Source organism: Schistocerca americana, chromosome 2 (genome assembly GCF_021461395.2).
Source record: "Schistocerca americana isolate TAMUIC-IGC-003095 chromosome 2, iqSchAmer2.1, whole genome shotgun sequence".
NCBI classification, from domain to species: Eukaryota; Metazoa; Arthropoda; class Insecta; order Orthoptera; family Acrididae; genus Schistocerca; species Schistocerca americana.
Genome location: NC_060120.1, coordinates 306,105,605 through 306,131,941, shown reverse-complemented (window position 1 = coordinate 306,131,941; position 26,337 = coordinate 306,105,605). Strand labels below are relative to the sequence as shown.

General features: G+C 38.9%; 2 protein-coding genes across 2 annotated transcripts in view; one reads left to right on the top strand and one right to left on the bottom strand.

Moving 5' to 3' along the window:
* LOC124593717 (sialin) overlaps positions 1-10,784 on the top strand; it is a 415,361-nt gene extending 404,577 nt beyond the window's left edge. Inside the window, exons 11-12 of the mRNA XM_047132029.1 lie at positions 2,559-2,644; positions 8,473-10,784. Coding sequence (XP_046987985.1) covers positions 2,559-2,644; positions 8,473-8,673 — 287 coding nt within the window. The 3' untranslated portion in view covers positions 8,674-10,784. The remainder of the gene's footprint in view (positions 1-2,558; positions 2,645-8,472) is intronic.
* A 5,286-nt stretch (positions 10,785-16,070) lies between these two features.
* The window catches only part of LOC124591344 (beta-catenin-like protein 1), a 93,899-nt gene continuing 83,632 nt past the window's right edge, over positions 16,071-26,337 (bottom strand). Inside the window, exons 10-11 of the mRNA XM_047131726.1 lie at positions 23,291-23,480; positions 16,071-16,234 (exon numbers count right to left, since the gene is read on the bottom strand). Coding sequence (XP_046987682.1) covers positions 16,146-16,234; positions 23,291-23,480 — 279 coding nt within the window. The 3' untranslated portion in view covers positions 16,071-16,145. The remainder of the gene's footprint in view (positions 16,235-23,290; positions 23,481-26,337) is intronic.

Sequence of the window (26,337 nt, the reverse complement as noted above, 5' to 3'; positions counted from 1 at the left end):
TACTCTTCACCCAAATCATGCCTCTTCTGTTTAATTTTGCTTTGAGAACCGATTCTCAGCCTTTTCCGAGACGACCTCTTTGTCTGTTCGAGAGCCCCTTCCTGAATGGTTTCTGCAGGAGTGATACACTGTTCGTTGTTTTGGGCAATATGATCTGATTCACTGTTAACCCGTATAACAACAAAAACTACTATTACCGTTACCATTATTATTATTACATGTAACAATATAAATGAGAATTGCGCATTCACACACCACTTAGCCAAAAAAATGTAGCCATTCTAAAATAACCTCAAAATTAACGTACTTCAGGAACATAATGGTATGTACATGCACTTACCATTATGTTCGAGAAACGTACTAAAGACAGTATATTTACAAAATAACATACCTCTGAGTCATCTGAATCATGAGGAATGTATTCTGGATCCCTCTCGAAGATATTAGTATCATTGGAAGTATATTACTCGTCTTCTGCCATGTTCACTGTTGCCATAGTCTCGGAGATGTTTTTACTTGCCGCCATTCTCTCTGTCACTTACCATTATGTTTCTGCAACAGACGGACAGTGGAGCTTACCATTAAGCTCTGCCCTGACATCTGTTGAGTGAATTTGGAACTACTAGTAAGTTTACTGCATTGTGCATCCCACAGGTGGTGTCATTAGCCATCTATCGCAAAATACACAGCGATGGCGCTTACCATTGTGTTCCCCCGAGCAGCTCAATTCCTGCAAGAGAAATTAAATATTAGCTGATTAAATTGCTGTGAGTGAAACAACATATCAGCTAACTTCGTTTACAAAGCAAAGGAAATTATGAACAAGAATTTCAGTGGCTGTCTATATCTGACACACGATTCATTTGAGCATAGTTATGGAGCTATAAACATGTGAGTTTACAGACCTACCCAGAGGCAATTACTGTTATGGCAAGACACGCTTAGCTTGGAGCAATTTTTGGACAAGATACTATGGGATTAAGGCACCCCTGACCCCTGGCATTACAAGGGATGCACCTGGGGGATGAATATTGGGGGGGGGGGGGCACAAGTAAACATAACTCTGAAGCAATCAAACTTAATATACCTGAAACAAAACAAGTACTGTTTTTAATATGTTTCATTCTCTGCCTCAAAGGAGAGAACAAGCTGTTTGAGAGCATTGTAGAGTTCGGTTCTTTTCAGCTAAATCCTAGTGAGCTGGGAATGGGGCAAAGTGTTTCCCAATTGGTAATACGTAAGAGGGGATTACCAGTTTTGACATTTTCCTTAGAACCAAGGAAACTGGTGGGGTTGTTTGTTCATTGTAGACTAATACGTCCCACGTAAAAAGACAAAAATCCAGTGCATGTGTTTGTGTAACTGGCTATCTGCATAAGAAAGTAAGGTCAGTTAGTTGCTTGACATATGCTGCATACTTACGACTCGTAATAAACATAACTAATAAGGCTAGCATATATGAGAGAAAATGAGGAATGATTGCAGGAAATCTCAGAGAAAAAGAGGGGATCGAGAGCGAAATGAAATGTTATATAAAACAGAGTGCTGCTTCCCAAAGAAGAAAAGCCTGGAGAAAAATGAGGAATTATTGCACAAAGCAGAAGCAAGTCTGTGATTAATTAAAGAAAACAATGCATAGGATGTGGATTCAAAAGCAAATCTAGAGTTATAGCTCTTCAGGAAGTTTGTAGATTGTGGATATACACTGAACACATTTTGTCGGTCATTATTTATTTAAAACTCATAACTACTATCAAGTGGATAAATTGCTTATCATCAAGTGGCTTAAAGGAGAAAATGGAGGAAGAGGAGGAGGATGACGAGGAGGATGACGAGGAGGAGGAGGAGGAGGAGGAGGAGGATGATGATGAGGAGGAGGATGACAAGGAGGAGGAGGAGGAAGTTGAGGGGGGAAAAGAATATATATCCAGTCAAGTGTCAGTGAATCTGTCATATCTTCTTAGAGTTGAGACTAAAGAAAATATTTGATACCAAAGAAGCAAATTGGGAATCACAATTATTTCTCTTCAGTCTGCTTCATGTGTGCAGTCTAGACGAGTATAGCTCCTTTAGTGTCTGTATGCAGTGCTAATTGCAGGTGCAGAGTTCAACCATTGTGTTACCACTACTGTGTATTCCTTCAAAGACTTCCTAGAGAGGGTGCTAGATTTAACTGGTGATCTGTTAGCTACTTCTACATCTGCATGACTATTCTGCAGTTCACACTCACGTTCCTGGCAGAGGAAATTAAAATAAGATGAAATGAGATTTATCTGTTGGGTAGTCTGAAGAAAACACTTCCACAGAGCCTTAAACAAAAACTGTGTTTATTCACAAAAAAGAGTTACTTTATTAAATTTTTTAAGAGAAAATGAATAGTGCTCAAATTCAGATTAGAATTACAACTAGCATTGTGACAAAAATTCAGCTACAAAACAAGAAAATTACACAATAAATAAAACCACAAATAATAAAATTAGCTCACTTGTTTACAGTAAGTCTGTATCCTATTGGACCAACACAAAATCAGATTCCATTACATGCTATCTCTGTTCCAGGAACCATCTTCGGTATGGCCCAGACTCTGTCTTCTTTCACTGGTTTCTTGTCATCAGCCATGGTGGGATCTCTGACGCAAGGCAACGTGAGTATCAAACTGAACAGGAGCTAGTGGCCGCCATCTCATCTTATATCATTCCCTTATCCTGTTAAATTTTATGTAGACAACAACACTCTTTCAGGAAAGCTTATGTTTTATAGAATAAATGATTTTACAAACAATTAGTGTGAATAATGTTGTACAACAAAAATAATGTATTAAACTCTAATAAATAATATGAACGAGGGAAAAAAAGGAGAACCTTATGGTGACTGGAGAGAGGTTATGAATGTATGAATGGAGTCCCTATAGGGCACTGGATCCACTAATATTCCAAATATATATAAATGATCTTCCACTCAACATACATCAGGCATAGTTGGTCCTGTCTGCAGATGACACAAATGCTAAAGTTTGTCTGTATAGAGAGACAGAAATAGAAGAAGATTAGTATTAATAATACCTTTTAAATTATTAACAAGTACTTCCATATCCTGAAAACTGACCTTTCCTTAATTTCAGTAAAGCATAGTTCATTCAGCTATGTAGAAACAAACAGAATAACACCAATAATTAGTGCAGAGCATCCACAGGAGTGAATAGGGTATAATACTCACAATTTAGTAGCATATATTAATGAAAACATGAACTGGAGGGAAAACAATATTGTTCCATTCACAGTAGTTAGTTTTGGGGGAAAAAATAAAAAATAAATCAACATATTAGTATATTTCCTTCATGTCTATTCATTAATGTTCCATGATATAATTTTATGGGCGAACTCATCTCTTAGGAAGAAAGTATAGGTCACAGAAAAGCGAGCAGTGAGATTAATATTTGCTGATCATACAATGCAGGATTTCAAAGTGGATATTTACATCCATATGAGATATGAATATATTTACATCCATATGAATAAAATTACAAAGGATGCATTTTGTGTTATCCACACACAGTCACTTTGCCTTCTGAAGGGCTTAGGCATTCTGTTGTGCCCTCCTATAATGTTTTGTGGTTCCTGGCTGGATGAGGAAAGGGTAGTATGATAGGTAGGTGGCCGGTTTCCTCTCACTACAACACAAAATGCGTAGGTTGTTAAAATACACTTTATTACAGGAATCAGTTGAGTAGTTAACTTCAATCATGTCAAGTCTGAAGTTCTGCAGTTAACAGGAATCAAATAACTTGTACTGATTCTTGAATCTTGTCAGTGTCCATATCACAACTATATACAATGACTAACAATCCCTCATAGCCACCTACGGTGCGAGGCAATGACTATCACTGTGGAAGACTAGAGCACAGTGTGACATATTGAAGTGCAATGCGAACTGAGTCCCAATGCAATGTACTGAGGTTCTGAGAGTGAGACAGCTCGGTCGGGTTGGCAGTGGCGGCCTATATGCTCACTGCCCAGGGGGGCATTATCGGCGCGTAGCTTGGGGGGGGGGGGGGGGGGCGGCATGTCTTCTTGGTCTTCTCTTGTCATAGGCGCAACTAGTTCAGCACGTGCTATACAATGTTTCCTAGTGCTGACTGGTGTGCCGGTGAAGGTGTATGCCAGCACAGTAATGAAATTTGTCATAAATAATCCATCACAATTTGAGAGCAATAGTATTGTCCTCAGCGACAACAGAACCACACCTGGTCATCATTTAAGTTGTCCGTGGCTCAGAAATAACTCAACAGCTGGAGACAACAACTTTTATCATTTGTCCAAAAACATGAAATGTCTGAAAAAAAATTTCAAATCCTACCTGAACTCATTTCTTCTGGAACACTCCTTAAATTCCCAAAAGACTTTTTCCTCTCTAAAATACTGCAGAACTGTGGACACAAATGAACGAAAAGCAATTGTCCTGTTCTGTGGACAACATTTTATTAACCACTAGTAGCAAGTTTTGCACAGTAGACAAAATGTTTGCTTATGTATACATGGTTTGTAGACTGAGTCACTCCAAATCATTTCAGGGGATACCATCCAAATAATGTATGGAACATTAATTAACATCCTGAGAAAAAGAATCTTATCTCAAAAACAACAAAGAGCATGGCATACTGTGATGTGGGCCCATTATAAAAACTATGTAGCAACAAATAATAATTTTCACAAAAGTTTGATTTTGTTCTGTTAGCAACCATATTATTATTTTTTTTTAAAATTAATACATTGCTAGGCATGCTTTGCGCATCGTCAGATGTTTTGTATCCGCCACTATGAAGGACATGCGATTTGTGTCAGTATATCAGTTATCTCTTCTGCCAGTGTTGGTATTTGTGGTATTAACAGCTAGGTCGTCATTTATTTACCTATGAAGTGACTTACACCGTTTGTAATAAATAGGGCTTAAGACTAATGAAGAATTTTGAGCTTTTAAATTCATTTATTTCATTTAGAGGGTATGCTGAATAGTAAGGTCTCCAATTTTTTTATTTGAAAACTTTTACAGCTTTTTAAGTAAAACAAATGTTATCAACATTCTAAATCTTTATCCTCCAAATCTACATATCTATTTGTCATCATAGTCACCCTGGTGATGAACACATTTCTCCCAACAGCGACCAGTTTGTTGGTACTTTCACTGTCGAATGTTTGACTTTTCTGATGGTGCCACATCACCACTTCTGCTTGCACCGCTTCATCACTATCAAAGGGAAGGTCTTGAAAGGTGTTCTTTACATTTTGGAAACTGATGAAAATTGGATGGGGCCATGTCTGGACTGTATTGAGGCTGATCAATGACAGTGAACCAAAGGTATTGGATTGTTGCAGATGTTGTAGCGCTCATATGTGGTCTGGCAGTGTTATGCTGAAAGTGAAAGTGGTCCATGTGTGGATGTACTCTTAAAATTTGAAACTCAACTACAGCATACTGTTTCTCACACAAACAACATAAAGGATCATTAAAAAAGAGCACTAGTTTTGAAAATCTGGTAAATTTTTGTTTGTTGGTTGATGACATTGTTTTGATTCATTTCTGTTTCCAGAAACATTCCAATTGTTGACTCAGTCTGAATTTCATGCATTTGGTGTCTAACCATAGAGCAGTTCTCTTGTACACAATGAGTGCTAATCGTGAAAACATTTTATCGGAATGGAGAAAGTTATACAGCAACTATCAAGCAACTTCACACGATTCTAGGGCACCATGAGACACTGAAATGAATCAACAGTTTGCAGACAGATGAAAAAGTTCTTTGAGACAGGTTCCACGGTGATCCTTAAGTCATCTTGGTGTTGTCATTTTGGCCAAAGTGTCCATAACATTGCGGTGGTTCGTGACAGTGTGGCTGTTAGCCTAATGAAATCAGTTTGTCACTGTTCCCAACAACTGGGCTGTTCTTCAGTATGGAGAATTCTCCAGTATGATCTCCACTACTACCCCTATAAAGTTCAGCTGACACAGCAGCTGAAAGTGATGGATCACCAGGATAGACAACAGTTTCTTGACTTGGTTCCAGAGGACAACAGGACGATGACAGCTTCACAAACAAAATCATCTTCAGTGATGAAGCACACTTCTACTTAAATGGCTTTGTGAATACGCAGAACTTCCATACCTGGGTTCAGAAAATCCTTGTACAATGCAAGAAAGGGAAATTGATCCACAAGAAGTGACAGTTTGTTGCAGCTTTTGGTCGGGCGTTGTCGTTAGCTGTTATTGCTTTGAAGACGAGGCAGGCCAAGCTGTGACATTCAATGGAGAATGATACTGTACAATGATGAAGAAGTTTTTGTGGCCTCATTTGGATGGAATGGACATTGAAGAGTTGAGGTTTCAGCAGGATGGTGTCACTTGCCATACTTCCTGCAAAAAAATTCAGTTGCTCCATGAGTGGTTCCCAGATCACCTCAGTTTGTGCAATGTTGTTCATTAATGGCCACCGAGGCCATGTGATTTAACGCCTTGTGACTTCCCTTTTTTTGGCATCTCAAGTCAGTGGTGTATGCCAATAAACCTGAAACATCCATGACTTGAAGGAGGATATTGGAGTTGTCAGTGTAATGGATGTGGAAATTTGTCGTGCAGTCATAGTGAATTTCATGGACAGAGCTCACATTTTTCATACATGAAATGTGAAGATTAGATGAACATGTTTATGTACTTTGCGTTTTTTATAAAAATAAACTTCTTACTTTGATATACCAAATCTGGCATTCTTTTTGAACCATCTTAAAGTTACATTATACGCAAAATGTAAAACATTAACAATATCAGGAAGAGGATAGATTGCTACTTAACACATTATCTTTATGGTGGGCAGAAAGCTTTTCCCTACATTTTTTTATATTCCAACCTTCAGTTTTCATTGTTTGATGTAGAATGTTGATAACATTTGTTTTATTTAAAAAGCTTTAAGAGTTTTCACATAAAAAATTCAGATGCATTACTTTGCAGCATGCCCTTGTAGAATAGATACGACGGCTACAGGTGATGCCAAGTGAGGCCAGATTTGTACATGGGCATTTTAAATTCTGCCCTTCTACTTAGGCCTCTTTCAGTTTCAGTTTTTTATTTTATAAGTACATGATATATCTTTCAGTGTGAAGTCTTTCAGTGGGCTTCCCTTAACAAGTCCTGGGTCTTGTTTGTAAATGTTATAGTTAAAAGAGAAATAATTATGTGAGAGTACCAAACAAAGCATATCCTCAAATTCAGTTATTTCTGGCCTGCTCATTACTTCTTTTCATTAAATTATTTTACAGTCTCATCTAGAGGTATGCTGCTGCATAACTTTTCAGTATCAAGGAAGAGAAATTTGATGTGAGGTGACACATATAACACCATCTATACTCTTTATGGGTTCATAGTAATTATTTATGGAAAATGATTTTTCAAATGTGTATTTTCCAGTTAACATGTCATTAATTTTTCTCATTAACTGTTTTGACAGCTGGCCTGATAAGATGTCATGTTATTTTGAGCTTCTGGCTGTACTCTGAGTCTGGGAGATTTGAGATTAATTACAATCTGGGCTTCATTCTTTGTGAAACAAAAGTCACTTTTATTGAGAAATTTTCTTCTTTTAACTTGAAATTTTGTTGTAGGGTCAAGAAGGATTCCATGTAAATGATTATTTGAAAAAAAGTATTTAGTAAATATTTATCTTCTTTGAGTATGATAATCATTAGGGAACCCTTCTCTGCTTTAACAGCTAAGGCATCATGGTTTGTGTAGTGAGCAAAACATGTTTCAAGTGTGTAGCAATTCATTAAATTAAAAAATAAATAAACAATGTGACAGGTAGCAGAACAAAACAAATAATATATTTGTACCAGTCACTATGACTGCAGTCAACGACTATAAGGCACAATCAGACACTTGTTAACTCTGTACAGTACAAAACAGGCAGTTATAAGTCTAATGTAGGACTATAACTAACTTCCCAACTTAATATACAAGGAAACAAATTAACTCATTGTTTAGAGTACCTGGTGTGATATAGAGCTTACAAGCTGCAGTCTCAATAAAGAAATGTCATGAAATTAGCAGTGATGCATTGCTGCAACATATGATTTCCTTAAAGGTATGTTTTCACAACTTCAGGGAACTAATCAATTTGCATGTATTTATTGATCTGAAAATGCTTAGATACATCCCTAAACATTGGTCACACTGCTCATACAAGTCTTCTTATATGATCTCATCTTAAGACAAAAGAACTGTATACACAACTAAATCTTATACATTCTAAAAGACAAGGTTACATGTTCCCTCAGTAACTGATAACATTTTTGTCTCATGAGTAACGCACTAAAATTGTAACTTCTACATAACATTCTTTGCAAATGTGGCTTGCACCACAGATAAATTACTATTCCTACATTTAATCATTTGGGACCCTAATGGCATTGCTTTGCATGTTGACAGCAAACGTTCGGCCAGTGGCAGAAGGTGTTTGGGATCCTAGTGGGCACATACACAGCAGGAGCACTGGCCTATCTGGTGCTAGGATCTGGAGAGCTGCAGCACTGGAACAACCCACCAGGCAGTACCGCAACCGCTAATGGCAAGGACCTTGCTGATGAAGGGGACGCTGAGGAGGAGGCAACACCACTGCGAAAACTCTAAGCACAACAAATCTGCCATATCTGTAGCCCAAAGGCAACAAGACTACAATTGCAGTCTCTCAGATTTGCGTATTTTGCCTGCTTGGTACAATTAGTAACATTAAAGAGCTAAGATACTCACATAGCAACTGACAGACCACTCTGAAAACTATGAAGTTGTGAATTGTGAATCCTGCAAATTTTGTTCATCCAAGATTTTACACAGACAAATCTACTATTAATAATGGACTTTATTAATGTGTGTTTAATCCCTTTCAAGAAAGAGTTATCCTTCATAAATTTGGTGTTTCTATTCTGAGACGCACAATACACGTGTCACCCACATTTTATATTATGAATGTCAAGTTTTGCAAACTTAATTACACTATTGAATATTTGTTTCCAAGGCACCTCTTGGATTTTAACCTAGGGTGATTTAGAGATACAGATCATGAATCATAGTGAAGGAAGCAAGCAACCTTGGAATGGAGTGTGGAAGTAGCAGCAGCCATATGGTTAGACTGCATATATGAGTGAGAATGAGGGGCAAGGTAGAATATTTTAATCATTCATTTGAAAGACATTTAATTTTCATGATGTCATCCTATTCAAATTCTGACTCCAGCTGCTTATTGTATCTAATGCAGGCGCAGTTTATGAACTGAATTCAGCAAAATGTTACACATTTCTTTGAATTTTGAATCTTGCTTAAAGTCAAACATGATTCACACAAATACTCAATGAGCAGCTGCCAGGCCAGTTATACAACAGGGGAAAAACTTTTCACTTTTGAACAAACACAATCAAATCTCATGTGACTACTCAACAACTGGCCATACGTGAAGTGGATCTCCTAAAAACTTTTAAGTGTGATTTTGATAACAGCTGAGACAAATAGCTGTTATTCAGTTAGTGAACACACTCATCAGAGTCAGCTGTTATATGTACATGTATACCATAGGTCTTAGCGACAGTGTAAAATGGTTTATATTGGAGATGTATTCAGTAGTGTGTTCATACAGATCACTAATTCTTGTGGAATTCATATTACTTTTCAGATATGTTTCATGATACGTGGACTGCACTTTCTGTACTGGCACCTTTCAAAGTTTAATATTCGTAATTCTCCATTGACACTTATATCAGTTGTAATTCTGCACATTTAACCCATGTGCAAACAGTGCATTCCATTTATTTACAAATTTCTGTCAGTTATTCCTCTTACTATTCCATTTATTTCTGACTAAAGCCATGAGTTTGTGATGACTAAAGTGCAATATCTTGCATGATGAAATCTAGATAAATACGTATGAATACTCACTGCCACTTTGGCAAAGATTTTTTATTTTTAGTCCTTCCATTGCTCTGAATAATAGACAGAATGGAAGTCACAGTGTAAAGTTAAATAAACTGTAGCTACTGATCAGAGAGAGAAATACATTACTGAAAAATGTTTGTTTTAATAACTACCAAAATTAGGGCTTATGAGATTCTTTTCCCTCTTTAGGTTGTGAGCAAGTATCTATTTCCTATCTACTTACAGAAGTTATAATTGTCTTTATTATAAGTGAGGATCACATATCTCCTGTCTGCATTGTGATACTTAACAATTCTGCTCGCTTAATTTCTATTGTGGTTTTGTGAAACTTAATTTTTTTAAAATTTTGTTTCTTCTTACTGTAACTTTTTAGCAGCAAGCCATGTAAATGAAACTACAGCAACTCAGTATGATGCTATAAGCAGTGTTATGTTACATTAAGGCTCGTGATGTGAGTTCACGTTAACAATGGGAGTCATATTAATGTTGTATCCAACTGTTGTTAGTATTGTATTTCAGTACATTATTTGTGATATATTGCTTGTGAATGAAGACATTTGAGAGAGAGAGAGAGATATCAAAGTTCATCTTAGGCTTTCTCATACTCTGTTACAGAAAGAGATACTGAATGAGTAAAAACATTTGCCATTGTGATTCTGTTTCACAGCTGAACCATCCATGTCTTTACTTTTTGTGTATACTCAGTTTTGTAAGGTATGTTATTAGTTATAAATTTATGCATACATTCCACGATCTGACATGTGTAAATAATAAAAACATGGTGTGTTCTATATACAGCCAAGACATTACCTCTACATGAAAAGTTGTGTAGTTGTTTTTCCATCCTATGTTACCTTCATATGACCGTTTTGTAGACCTATCCACGAAACGGTCTTGTGCCTCCTGTCTCACAGCCCCCTCCCCCCTCTCCCAAGTTCCTAGGAACCAAACTGTGAATGAGCTTGCCTGATTTTCTTGTGTTGCAACAAACACAGCATATCAAACATACCTGTAAAGGATAGTGTAACACTCACAACTATGCAAACGGTGCAAGAACAGTGGTTGTAAAAGTACCCTAACCAACATGGACCAGAGACAAGTATCACTCCTTGTCAGTGACAGTCAGTTTCAAACCCAATAGGACTTGATGCTGTCAGTGAATGCAGGTCCATCTCAACCAGTTTCCAAGCAAACATCGTGAAGGTAACTGCATGCAAAGGAAATCCGGATTTTTTTTTTTGCCTCACAAAACGCCACTGTTCACAGTGCAGCATTAAGTTACATATCTTCAGTGAGCCAAACAACACAGAAACTTGACTTTCCCTAACCTGAGGCATGTATTTGTTCCTTGAAGAGCCATGATTTTCTTTTGTAAAGATGCAAGTGATAGAGTGCACAGACAGGCCAACGAGGAGTCTAGTTCCCAGCAAATGGATGGTGAAGTTCAGGCCGGATGTTGTTCTGCAATATTGTGATGGGGTTTTTTGTACCACGAATGGCTCGTGTTCAATTTACCATGAACATCAACCAGGCTGTTTATTTCAACATCCTCAGTGGCCAGGTGTTGCTCTTTCTCCTACAGCTTCACAATGAGTATACTGTGGACACTTCATATATTCCAAGATGACAACTGCTTTGTACACAAACCTTCAGATATACATTCCTAATTTCACAAACCCTATTGCACATCAACTGGCCTTATAAATCACCTGATCTTCATACCTTAGAAAATGTCTGGTACTATCAGAAACAGCAGGTGGAACATAGCAATAAAGATAGATGCAATTTGGTAGCTCTACAGGATCTAGTCATCAAAGAGCGCCTTCAGTTCGATATGATATACATGAAGATACTTGAGAACACTTTTCTCAGAGGCCATTGCCAATTATTTGTTTGTATCTTGTGAAAATCGATCCTTATGTTACAACCAGCTAAACCATACCCCACCAAGATATGTAGCTTGTAAGTATTTCAGTTTCTTGTGTTTTGGGAGAATCAGTGAACTAAATGTGATGTTGCTATACAATTTATGAAGCCTTCAGGACAACAGCTGCCACTCTATTGGCCCAAGTGAGAGGATATTTTTCCGGTTCCCAAACTCAATGGCTTGCAGTTTGTATCAGCTGTAAGAACTTACCAATTTCAATGGAGTATATATGCTCTATTCAGAAAAAAATGTTATAGTTACAAATAGTGCCTACTGTATACAGTGTGTTTTAAAGAAACTGAAATAGCTTGAACTTTTTAAAAATATCGTTTGCCGAGCCTGTACCATTTATAAGTTGAATCATTCAAAATTTCAGTTGGGACAAAACTATATTGTCTGGGGAGCCTTAAATTAAAAACTATTCCACAATGAAAGTTTCACTGTGCAGCAGGGTGTGCACTGATATGAGACTTCCTGGCAGATTAAAACTGTGTGCTAGACCGAGACTCAAACTCGAGACTTTTGCTTTTCACTGGCAACTGCTCTACCGACTGAGCTACTTAAGCATGACTCAAGACCTGTCCTCACAGCTTTACTTCCACCAGTTCATCTCCTACCATCCAAACTTCACAGATCTTCCCCTGTGAAACTTGCAGGACTTGCACTCCTTGAAGAAAGGATATTGCAGAGACATGGCTTAGCCACTGTCTGGGGGGTGTTTACAGAATGAAATTTTCACTCTGCGATGGAATGTGTGCCGATTCAAAACTTCTGCCAGATTAAAACTGTGCTGGACTGAGACTCAAACTCGGGACTTTTGTGAGCAAAACATCTCTTACAAACTACTATCTGTTACAAAACAAAAAAATACAAAAGAACAGAAAACATATTTTATTTGAGGAACTATCACTTTCAATATACTGTGCGAAATTCACATGATTTGTAATGTTTTTTATCTCAGTTCAAGATCACCTACGATTCCAGAGGCATTACACGTGCAAAATTTAAACTCTCTGTTGACCTTCTAATTTGCTCGCAGCATTACAAGAAATTACAAAATGATATACAGCCACTTCTATGTCCATTTTGTCCCCATTCTTTCCCTTGGCTGATGATCATAAAAAAGGTAAATGTATTAAGAAGAATAATTGATTATTTAACAAAAATTCATAAATCATTGTTCATCAATCAGTACTATGCCAGCATCACTTTGTCTTGTTATGATAAAAAGTTTAGTGCTAATGAAATATTATAATGTGCGATGTATTTAAATGTCTGTCTAGTGTGGCTAGTAATTGAGACAGTATATGTTTTTTTTTTGTTTTTTTTTTTTTTTTAATGATGCTTGTACTACAGAGTATATAACCTCCAAATTCCATGTTGTTTTGGATGACAAAAAAGGTAATTTATTTTTTTAAATGTTAGCAAGTGTCCTTTTGTGCCATAACATTGTTAAATAAGAACCAAACTTTCTAACATTGAAGTACCATAAAATGGAAACACACAGAGATAAAAATGCTAAAATTTTGTATGATTTCTTATCTCTACAAGCTGACCAAATAGGCTAAGTTTCATCCAAATCTGAGATAGTGGTTGAGATGGCCTGAATGACTTGACCCAATGCATAAACTTTCAGGAAACATTCCTCACACACAAAGAAAGAAAATGTGTTGTATGGACATGTGTCCGGAAATGCTTACTTTCCATGTTAGAGCTCATTTTATTACTTCTCTTCAAATCACATTAATCATGGAATGGGAACACACAGCAACAGAACGTACCAGTGTGACTTCAAACACTTTGTTACAGGAAATGTTCAAAATGTCCTCCGTTAGCAAGGATACTTGCATCCACCCTCCGTCGCATGGAATCCCTGATGCGGTGATGCACTCTTGGAGAATGGCGTATTGTATCACAGCCGTCCACAATACGAGCACGAAGAGTCTCTACATTTGGTATCGGGGTTGCATAGACAAGAGCTTTCAAATGCCCCCATAAATGAACGTCAAGAGGGTTGAGGTCAGGAAAGCGTGGAGACCATGGAATTGGTCTGCCTCTACCAATCCATCGGTCACCGAATCTGTTGTTGAGAAGCGTACGAACACTTCGACTGAAATGTGCAGGAGCTCCATCGTGCATGAACCACATGTTGTAACGTACTTGTAAAGGCACATGTTCTAGCAGCACGGGTAGAGTATCCCGTTTGAAATCATCATAACGTGCTCCATTGAGCGTAGGTGGAAGAACATGGGGCCCAATCAAGACATCACCAACAATACCTGCCTAAACGCTCACACAAACGTTGCGTGCGGATTCTCGTCAGCCCACACATGTCGATTGTGAAAATTTACAATTTGATCACGTTGGAATGAAGCCTCATCCATAAAGAGAACATTTGCACTGAAATGAGGATTGACACATTGTTGGATGAACCATTCGCAGAAGTGTACCCGTGGAGGCCAATCAGCTGCTGATAGTGCCTCCACATGCTGCACATGGTACGGAAACAACTGGTTCTCCATACAGTGACGTGATCAACATTACCTTGTACAGCAGCAACTTCTCCGACGCTGACATTAGGGTTATCGTCAACTGCACAAAGAATTGCCTTGTCCATTGTAGGTGTCCTCCTCGTTCTAGGTCTTCCCCAGTCGCGAGTCATAGGCTGGAATGTTCCGTGCTCCCTAAGACGCCGATCAATTGCTTCAAACGTCTTCCTGTCGGGACACCTTCGTTGTGGAAATCTGTCTCGATACAAACGTACTGTGCCACGGCTATTGCCCCGTGCTAATCCATACATCAAATGGGCATCTGCCAACTCCGCATTTGTAAACATTGCACTGACTGCAAAACCTAGTACTGTAGAGCAATGAGTTGCATGTCAGCACAAGCACCGAAGTCAACATTACCTTCCTTCAATTGGGCCAACTGGCGGTGAATCGAGGAAGTGCAGTACGTACTGACGAAGCTAAAATGAGCTCTATCATGGGAATTAAGCCTTTCCGGACACATGTCCACATAACATCTTTTCTTTATTTGTGTGTGAGGAATGTTTCCTGAAAGTTTGGCCGTACCTTTTTGTATCACCCTGTATAGGCATTGCCGACCACAGTGCTGTATTCTGCCTGTTTACATATTTCTGTATTTGAGTACATATGTCTATACCAGTTTCATAGTGCTTCTGTGAATCACTTCCACAACAGTAACATCTCCGAATCTTGTTGAGTTGGATTCAACCCATCTGTAATGTTGGAATATTAGGACCGTTCTACTAGAAACAAATTGGGGACTCTCAAATGAAAACTGCTGAAGGGATTGACACGCCATCACCTAGCAAAGAATGTATGGTACCTATAAAAGTGCTGATGCCCTAACTCGTCTCTAGAATGACATGGGCTCTTTCTCACGTGACGACAGAGCGGGCACATGCATGCATTGAACATCCTCTGCACTCATCATGCTGAAAAACAGAAATAGAGTCTTCAAAAGAACAGCAAAGGGGTGCAGTGCATTTCCTGACAACAGGAGTGCAGGAAATGGAAATTCATCAAAGAATGGCCGAGTGTATGAAGATCACTTCATGTATATTGCAAAAATCAAGGCATGGCACAAGCAACTCTGGAAGGAAGGATGTCAATTGGCCACTTATGAACAATCTGCAATGCCACACTACGTTATCAATACCACTGACCAGCAGGTGGATACCCTCACTCCAGGAGACCAGCAAGTTAAAGTGGTAGCAGTTGCCCCAGAGGTCAGATTAAGCAATGGATGCTCAGTGCTCTATCTGCAATTGGGCACTCTTTCTGCTGTAAGGAAATGCACTACATGCTTTTGGTCTTCTTTTGAAGTCTCTAGTTCTCTGTTTTCAGGTCTGCTGAATACCATGGATGGTCACTGTGTGCCTATGACCAATCTACTGAGAGGTTGGTGTGCACCTATGTCATTACAGAAATGTGTTAGGAACCTCAGCATTCTTATACGGACCACACATTCCTTTATAGGCAATGGCATTATATCCCTTCAGCAGTTTTCATTTTATAGCCTCTGGCTTGTTTCTTTTTGAACTACCTTAAAAAGTGAGAGCAGGGGCAACTTTTTGGTCTTCAAATATTAATTTAATTATCAATGGAAAATTTTAAGTTTTGCACCAATAAAATTATGACACAATATATAAAAAAATATAACAAAATCTTTATTACAAGTCACTTTCAATTATTTACATACAAAACAAATCAAGTGACTAAAGTTAAAATTTGTCTACAAGCTGGAGTATATGTTGCTGTTCGACATCCCTCCAATCCGTATCGCCTGCATCTCCAAGGTTTCCTGCATACTCTGAAAGAAGAAAGGGGGCATGGTTAATTATGACTGTTTATCTATAAAATATAAGACAACAATGTTGCTGCTATTTCCATAAAATACTTCAGGAGTCACACCTGCTCTTTATTCAAACGTATTACATGTATTAGATACATCTTTGTACCTGAAAAACTTCCTTTTGTTTTCATACCTTCTTCATTTGTCCCTGGAATTAACTGCAATCACTACATCTCAGTAAAATGAAAATCCTTCTCTTCCCATCTTAGGCACTCATAGTTTTCCCCTGCTGTATTACTCACTGGTTTTTACGGGTGATATTTTACATACAAAGGCAGATACACCAGCGCGGTTAAACTGCTGCACATCTACACAATTACTCTGCAACTCATACAAACGTGTTTGGAAAAGGATTCATAGAACCATTTTCAGACTCTTTCTCTACTGCTCCACTCTTGAATAGCACTTGCAAAAACTGAATGCTTAAATCAAACTGTGTGAGCTCATATTTATATTATTTTATCACAATGGTGTTTTCCGCCAACGTAGGTGGAAGTCAACAAAATGGCGTTCAGAGGGAAAAAGATGACGCTTGTAATTTCATTAAAAGATCTTGCCACAACGAACAACACCTTTGTTTCAGTGATTAGACAACGGAAAGTCCAGGATAGAATAACAACAATATGGAAATGACAGATTACTACTCATCATTAAGAGGACACCTTGGGTCAGATCGAGGCACAAAGAAAAAGAATGTTAAAATATTTAAGCTTTCAGACAAAGTCCTTCTTCCGAAGGAGATCTCTCTCTCTCTCTCTCTCTCTCTCTCTCTCTCTCTCTCTCTCTCTCTCTCTCTCACACACACGGGGGCACTGTCTCCAAGTGCTGCCACCTGACTTTGACTGGCAATCTATCCTTTCCATATTTTTGTTAGTTTCAATTATTGGCACCCCACCTCATTCATCACATCTGTGACATTTTCTCCCCAACGCCATGAGAATAGGAAACAAGTTGCTTTTCTCTGAACTTGTTTGATGTCCTCTGGCAATCCTATATGCCTAAGATCACATACTGTGCAGAAATGCTCCAGAAGAGGGCAGAAAAGCAATTGCAAGCAGCCTCTCTAGCAGATTCGTTGCATCTTCTAAGTGTTCTGCCGATAAATGCAATTTTTAGTTTGCATACCCAACAAAACTTTCTATGTGATGGTTCCAATTTATGTTGCTCATAAATGTAATCTGTAGGTATTTAGATGAATACACAGCCCTTAAATTTATGAGATTTACCATCTAACCTAAATGTAACAGAGTTTTTGGAGTACTCGTATCGAGGACCACACACTTTTTATTGTTCAGGGTCCATTTCCACTTTTCATACCATAAAAATATCTTGTCTGAACCATTTTGTAATTGTTCTGATTTTTGGATGACTTTACTAGAAGGTGACAAACAGCATCATCTGCAATTTGTTCAGTGTTTCTCATATTAGAACTGTATAATTTCATGTAAACTTGCTGTACATTATTGTCTTAGTTCTCATTAATTACAGCTACCTTCAAGTTTGTTATACAGCTTAGTAACTGCTGCAAACAACCCTCACACACTGAAGTGATGAACTTTGCAGGATGTCTAGTTCACTTACGGGCTTCAATTGCCACTTTTTCTGGCCTCTGACAATGTTTCACAAATTGGAGTAAGCCAGTAGACATGGCTACAACCTGAAGAAATATGTACTGATGATGGGGACAGTTCTTGTCATAAACATAATTTGTTTCTTAAAGCAGATGACTCTCAAATGGCATAAAATGTGGTTAAACAATGGAAAGTCTGGGTTGTAATATCATGCCCTGAAATGATGGACATCCTACCCGGGGCTTTCCCCAGTGCCCCTCCTACCTCCACAACATCCTAGTCCATCCCTACACTACTCCCAATCTCAAGCTCTTGCCACTGGAATCGTATCCTATGGAAGACCCAGGTGCAAGACTTGCCCAATCCACACATACAGCACTTCCTATTCCAGTCCTGTCACAAGTTATCTTACCCCGCCAGAGGAAGGCAACCTGTGAAAGCAGCCATGTCGTGTACCAGCTCTGTTGCAGCTGCAATCCTCACTCAGCTTTTTATATTGGTATGACTACCAACAAGCAGATGACATGCTCTTCATTGTAAGTATTGAGTCCAGAAGATTTATAGAAGACAAATGCAATGCAGCACTTCACGAACTTGAGGGCAGGTGTTGAAGTGTTAAATTGTCACCAGCCCCTCACAAAACACCGTACGTCCTGCTGAAAGTGGACCTAATAAGAAACCCTAAAATAACATTAAATGATGCAACAATTAGGAAAAGTGTAGTAATAAGGTATCTAGGGGTATTTCTGGATGAATGTCATAACTTTGCACATCATGTAGAGGAAGCAGGCAGGAAAGATACCAACATGATGAATGATGTTATAACCATTGCAAATAGGCAACTTTGGCTTCCCTTGAAGACAATCAGAATATACCCCCAATCTATATTAGCAACAGCCGTAGGATATGGCGTGAGCATCTGGGCTCATAGACTGCAGTTAGTGAAGCCAGCATTAATAAGTGAGAAGAGTTCAATGAGGCATGCTACTGAAATTAACGGGCGCGTACTGCACTACCCCGAATGATGCTTTGTTAGTAGTTCTAGGAATATACCCATTAGACATGGAAATTAGAAAAAGGGGGTCTTTTACTGGTTAAAGAAAGGCAATCAAATGGAAGCACTACGGGTGCTTGGAACTGAGGCCAATTCGAAAAAGGCAATAAAAGATCGCATATTACAACTATGGCAAAATGAATGGGACACTTCACACACTGGCAGGAAAACATATGAATTTCTCCCTATCATGATGCAGAGATTAAAAATTAAATTTCTCAACCAGTCAAGTGGATTGATACACTACTGGCCATTAAAATTGCTACACCAAGAAGAAATGCAGATGATAAATGGGTATTCAATGGACAAATATACTATACTAGAATTTACATGTGATTACATTTTCATGCAATTTGGGTGCATAGATCCTGAGAAATCAGTACCCAGAATAACCACCTCTGGCCGTAATAACGGCCTTGATACACCTGGGCATTGAGTCAAACAGAGCTTGGATGGCATGTACAGGTACAGCTGCCCATGCAGCTTCAACACGATACCACAGTCCACCAACAGTAGTGACTGGCGTACTGTGACGAGTCAGTTGCTCGGCCACCATTGACCAGACATTTTCAATTCGTGAGAGATCTGGAGAATGTGCTGGCCAGGGCAGCAGTCGAACGTTTTCTGTAACCAGAAAGGACCGTACAGGACATGCAACATGTGGTCATGCATTATCCTGCTGAAATGTAGGGTTTCGCAGGGATTGAATGAAGGGTGGAGCCACGGGTCGTAACACATCTGAAATGTAATGTCCACTGTTCAAAGTGCCATCAGTGCAAACAAGAGGTGACTGAGACATGTAACCAATGGCACCCCATACCATCACACCAGGTGATACGCCAGTATGGCGATGACGAATACACACTTCCAATGTGCGTTCACCACGATGTCGGCAAACACGGATGCGACCATCATGATGCTGTAAACAAAACCTGGATTCATCCGAAAAAATGACATTTTGCCATTCGTGCACCCAGGTTTATCATTGAGTACACCATCGCAGGCGCTCCTGTCTGTGATGCAACGTCAAGGGTAACCACAGCCATGATCTCCAAGCTGATAGTCCATGCTGCTGCAAACGTCGTCGAACTGTTGATGCAGATGGTTGTTCTCTTGCAAACGTCCCATCTGTTGACTCAGGGACCGAGACGTGGCTGCACAATGCGTTACAGCCATGCGGATAAGATGCCTGTCATCTCAACTGATAGTGACACGAGGCTTTTAGGATCCAGCACAGTGTTCCGTATTACCCTCCTGAACCCACCGATTCTGTATTCTGCTAACAGTCATTTGATCTCGACCAACGTATCAATGTCGCGACACGATAAACCCCAATCATGATAGGCTACAATCCGACCTTTATCAAAGTCGGAAACGTGAAGGTATGCATTTTTCCTCCTTACACGAGGCATCACAACAACGTTTCACCAGGCAACGCCGGTCAACTGCTATTTGTGTATGAGAAATTGGTTGGAAACTTTCCTCATGTCGACACGTTGTAGGTGTCGCCACCGGCACCAACCTTGTGTGAATGCTCTGAAAAGCCAACCATTTGCATATCACAGCATATTCTTCCTGTCGGTTAAATTTCGCATCTGTAGCACGTCATCTTCGTGGTGTAGCAATTTTAATGGCCAGTAGTGTACATTAGCAGACTGGCCATGGCCCTTATGCCACATATCTATGTAAAATCAGAGGACAGATGAATGATAGCTACACTTGTGGCAGTGTGGGCATACCAGAACACACATTGTGGAACTGCACGCTCTATGAAGATGCAGCGGATAATAGACATTAGGAATTAAGGATATGGGATCCCAAAGCAGCGCTAAGGAGAGAGTCAACCTGCTACATTTAGGATGATACTGCAGCCACAGTATCCAAGAAGGCCAAGGAAGGCTCCACGAGGCATTCAACCATAAGAAATCAAGCTGCTGCCCAGGCTAAACATACTCTGTAGATGGAGAGAAGATGATTGAGGTCAGCTATCTCCAAGTGAAATACTGCCCCAAAAATCTATATTGCGTTGGTGAAAATGATCACAGAATTGTGGACTTTAAGAAGTAACAGTGATGGGTGGAATTACTCGCTACAGTGAAAATGCTGCTGACATGCGCCTGACGCCTAAGGAATTCAGCAGATTATGGCTGTTGACCAGGGTACCATGAGGGCGGATCCAGTGGCAGAAACAGCCATCTAAAAGTTAAATGCATCAAAATAAATGAACAAACAGAGAACAAATTCTGTAGTGTTTGTAGTAGACTAGTAGCTGGGTAACTGTTTAAGGGTTTTAATGTAGTTTTGTAGTAGTAGAAGTTGTAGTTTTTTAATCTTTCTTTTTTTTAAAAAAAAAAAAGAAAGAAATTAAGTATCGGAAATAAATAATTAATACATAAATTATAACTATGCAAGGAAATGCAATTTGTATGGCCTATTTCAGCTTTTTAGATAATAAGCTGTAATTACGAAGAATAAGCAAATACAATACCAACAACCGGTCTGCCAGGATGAATGGCCACTGCCAAACTGTTGCCAAGAGCAAAGAGGCCATCCCGTTGCACAACATGCAGCTGAACATAACTTGCCTGATTTCAACTGCTGCTTCATAATCCGTGCCGTCTGGATCCTTCCCTTCATCTCCAGCTTTCATGCACTGTGCAGATGGAAGTTATCCTTACAACAAATTCTTCACTCCCAAAATCATTCTGGCCTCAACCTACAGTAACCTAATGTCCCCACCATCTCCACCCAGCTGTATTCAACCACTCTGTCCTGCCATCTTCTCCCGATTCGCATCGCTGCACCCTCATTGTGCACTATTCCCTGCTGGTGCATCTGCTAGTCTTTTCCCCTTATCTGCTACTCTCCTTTCTGCTCCCCACCCCACTCCCCCCTCTTTCCCCACAGTCTCCTGATGCTGTGCTTGGCAATCTCGTCCTGCCACTTCTACTCCCTGCACGCTCTGCCAGGCAGTGCTGATTGCTGATTCCTCCTTCCCCACCCGTACCCTGCTATCCCTCCCCCTTCCCTGCTCCACTCCAGACTGTTGCTCCCATTTGACACAATTCAGTTGTCTTCTGGCCAGAGTGGCAGAAGTGTGTGTGTGTTTTTGTTTTTCTTTTCTGAAGAAGGCTTCAGTTGAAAGCTTATGTGTAACAGTCTTTTCATTGTGCCTGTTTGTAACTCAACATGTCATCTTTATAGTGAGTAGCAATTTATCCTTTCATAATACCTTAAAATATGGTTATACTCATCAGTGCCAATTGCACTGTATTCAAGAGTTACTAAAATAGTGATCAAATTCGTACACATTTTTTAACTAGCACTTGCCAATGAAACCATCTCACAGCCAAGTAAAGATTATTTGCAGCTGACATTAGTGAATAATTTAATTATACAAGATTGAATAAGTCAGAAAGTCACAATTATGAAGGAATTCAATGTAGTGAAACATAGTTCAGCTACTTAGCTACAGCCTCAGGGACAGTTACGCCTGGCTGACAGCAAATCAGTACTACCATAAAAAAATAACGTGCATGTTGTCAAACACACAGCCTGATTCAGAAAAAGATAGGAGTTACAATGTGGAGCGAGGACATGGTGAATTATATACTGAATGGATGAGTTTATATTGACAATCTAGCAGTCTCTTGATGAAATGGTGACATTGGTGACTTCAGACACACAACCCAGATTTCCTACATAAATGACAGGTGCTGGGTGCCAATAGGAGAGAGAGCAGCCAGCCATCGGGCACTTTACACGTGGACAGCATAAAGGATGCAGCTGACAAGCAGAGATGAGACATGTAGGTAAGCTGTCTATGCTGGCCTTGATTGTGTTTTATGTCATTTGTTGCAGTGAGGGAATGAAAATTTAATGAAGTATATTCTTTTCTGTAGAACATGCAGAACAATTAGTAAGTCATATATTTGTCAATGAGTTTACTACCAATTGGTGCTTGTTTCTTTGCTGAACAACTCCGGGGCTGTTATGTGTTCATCATTTTTTTAACGGATTATGTTGGTGGGAAACTTCTGACTCGTTTGAGATTCACCTACACAGCCTGCCAATCAGTATTCCCTGATTCTTCATAACATTTATCATTTAACCAGAAAGCTTTCCTTCCTGCCACTTTCAATTACATTACGCAATTAAAGAAAGTGCCATGTGGCCTCCAACTCTCCACAAAAAAACAGTGAATGGATATGATGTCTTCTCACTAAACAAGAGAATAAATTACATAAATCTGTAGAACTAGAGACAAACTGTTTCCAGAATATAACAAGGGCTGTGAATATAGAAAAAATATGTCAGTAAACTCATTATTGGTACACACATCATATGATGGCATGTTTATGTCTTCTCATAGCATTGGATTAAACTTACCTCTCATAACATGCCTTATTGTTTTCACTGAGCCACCCCTCAAATTCAGGATCTGAGTTACTCGCTGCTTGATGGAGCTGGGACCTCCTGTACATACTTCCAATATAATATAATCTACAAGCTGTAATGTGAACAGACCACCTTCAAGTCGCCGCAAGTAATTGCTGTCATCATCTTCATCCTCACCATCCTGAAAAGTAATAACAATATTGCTTATGAACTTCATGAATACTTTAGTGAAATGGTAACCTTACAGAAGATGTCTATCAAAAAAACGTGGATACCATAATTTTACGTGTGTATTTGCTGAAAACTGGAACGTTGCCACAGAATGGTTTTTAAATGTTATGTAAATTTGTTATAAATTAAAGATTGGTATATTGTTCTAAACAGCAGGTAAAGAACATAAAATTACTGCATTCAGTTTCACTTATCTCAAGCATGAATAGCAAAAATGGCTGTGATAGATAACCCATAGTTCTTAGATACAAGTGAGTCTTATTTTCATGGGTTTCACAAACTGTTTTTAGTCAACAGAACTCAATATTGTATTTCATTGTATTTTTTATAGTATTGTCTTTTAGTGAATTATTCACTGTAGGCTGAAGACTATATTGAAATGAATGAAGGAAGATTGGTATGTAATGTTTAACAACAATGAGGTCATTTGAGATGGTGCACAAGCTTGGACTGGACAATGTCGTACAGATATGATCCATTAACACACATTGCTTTGTTTTCCCCATTTAAGGACTTGGTATCTTCTTCTAGGACTGCTGAGAAAACTTTTGGTGATAAGGGATCTCCTTGGCCGACACCTCTTTCAATTCTGAACTGCACTATTATGCTGAAGTCAGAGGGAAGCTGTGAAATTAGCACAATATACAGTTACACAGAGATTCCACAATCAAGCATACTCAGTAACTGATACAGATTCGGATAACAATTTAGTAAGGATAACAAATAAAATGAATTTTAAGAGACTCGCCCTGAAGAATCATTGTGGAAAGAAGTGGCATACTGAAGCACTGTGGAATGATAAGATGTGCATGATATTCTCCAAGGCTGTAGGTACTGCCATGTTGTATGCCACAGATGGCAGGCAGAAGTGGAATGGATGTCTCTCCATATAGGGAGAACAGTTGACGCATTAGTACAATGAAGGTAAATGCAAAGAAAACTTGAACAACAGAATAAATAATTCAGTAGATCGACAAAAGAAGAAAAATGTTTGGAAAAACCAAAATACAGAATTATAAATTGATTAGGAATGAAATAAATAAAACTGATTAGGAATAAAATAAATGAGAAGTGAAGGGAAGCCAAGTTGAAAGAGCTGCATGGGAAAGGTGAATAAATTGAAAAGGAAATGGTCACTGGAGAGATTGATTTAGCACACAGAACAGTCAGAACAACATTTGGGGAAATTAAAAGCAAAGGTACCAACATTAAGACCACAATGGGAAGTCCACTGCTCAACTCACAGTAAAGTGCAGATAGGTACAAAGAGACCCTTACAAGGGGAAAGACTTGATTGACGACATGACAGAAGATGAAGAAATGTTAATCAATACGGAAGACAAATGGGATGCAGTATTAGAGTCAGAGGTCAACAGAGTTCTGCAAGTCTTGCGATCAAATAAGGCAGAAGGGATAGACAATACATCATCAAAATTTCTAAAATCGTTGAGTGGTAAATGGCAACCAATGGACTACTGAAGTTATTATGTAGAATCGATGAAGATGGAAATATATCACCAGACTTTCAGAAAAATATCTCCACAAAATCCTGAAGATAGCAAGGGCAGATAAATGTGAAAACTATCGCACAATCAACTTAACATCTCATGCATCCAAGTTGCTGACAAGAATAATATACAGCAGAATGGAAAAGAATATCAAAGAGCTGCTAGATGACATTCAGTTTGGCTTTTAGGGAAGTGAAGACACCAGACGTGTTGTTCTGACGTTGCACCTATTCTGATAATGGAAGCAAGGCTTAAGAAAAATCAAGTCACGTTAACTGGATTTGTCGACCCTGAAAAGTGTCCAGTAATGTAAAATGGCATAAGATATTCGAAAGCCTGTGAAAAACTGGATTAAGCTATATGGAAATATGGATCACACACATTATTCACAAGGACCAAATGGGAGTGAAATACCAAGAATGAAGTGGTAGGGTAAGAAAGGGCATAAGACAAGGATGCAGCCTCTCTCTCCTAACATTCAATTTGTACATCGAAGAAGCAATGACAGAAATAAAAGAAAGGTTCAAAAAGGTAATTAAAATTCAGGTGAAAGGATAACAGTGATAAGATTCACTGATGACATTTTATCAAAATGGGTGTCTACAAAGCAAAGTAAGGGAATAACATATACCAGACAAAGCGAGGACATGAAAAATTACAATAGTACATGCAAATTGGGCATTCCAGGCCATAAAAATTCAAACATCAAACAGAGGCCTTAATTAGTGGAACAAAATTTCTGAGAATGTACATTTTAAGCACAGCACTATACAGTAGTGAATCATGGACTGAGGGGACAATGGGAAAGAACAGAATCAAAGTGTTTGAGATGTGGTACTATAAAACAATGTTGAAAATTAGATGGACTGATACGATCAGAAATGAGGCGCTTTTCTGCAGATTCGAGAAAAAGAAACATATGTTCAACATTGACAAGAAGACAGGACAAGGACATACGTTACAACATCATCAGATAATTTTCATAACACTAGAAGGAGCTGCAAGGGTAAAAACAGCAGAGGAAGACAGAGATCAGAATACATTCAATAAACAAATAAGTCATTAGGTCCATATGTAGTCCCAATTTCGTTTTTCAAAGAGTACTTTAAGGCAATGGCCCGTTACTTAGCTTGTATTTATTATGAAGCTCTAGCCCAGTGCAAATTCCCAAGCAAGTTTCCAGTCTCTCCTGTGTATAAGAAGGGCAAACTAATGGACCCGCAAAATTACAGGCCAATACTCCTTACATCAGTTTGCAGAGAACCTTTATGTCCATGAATCAGCATGGTTTTACAAAGC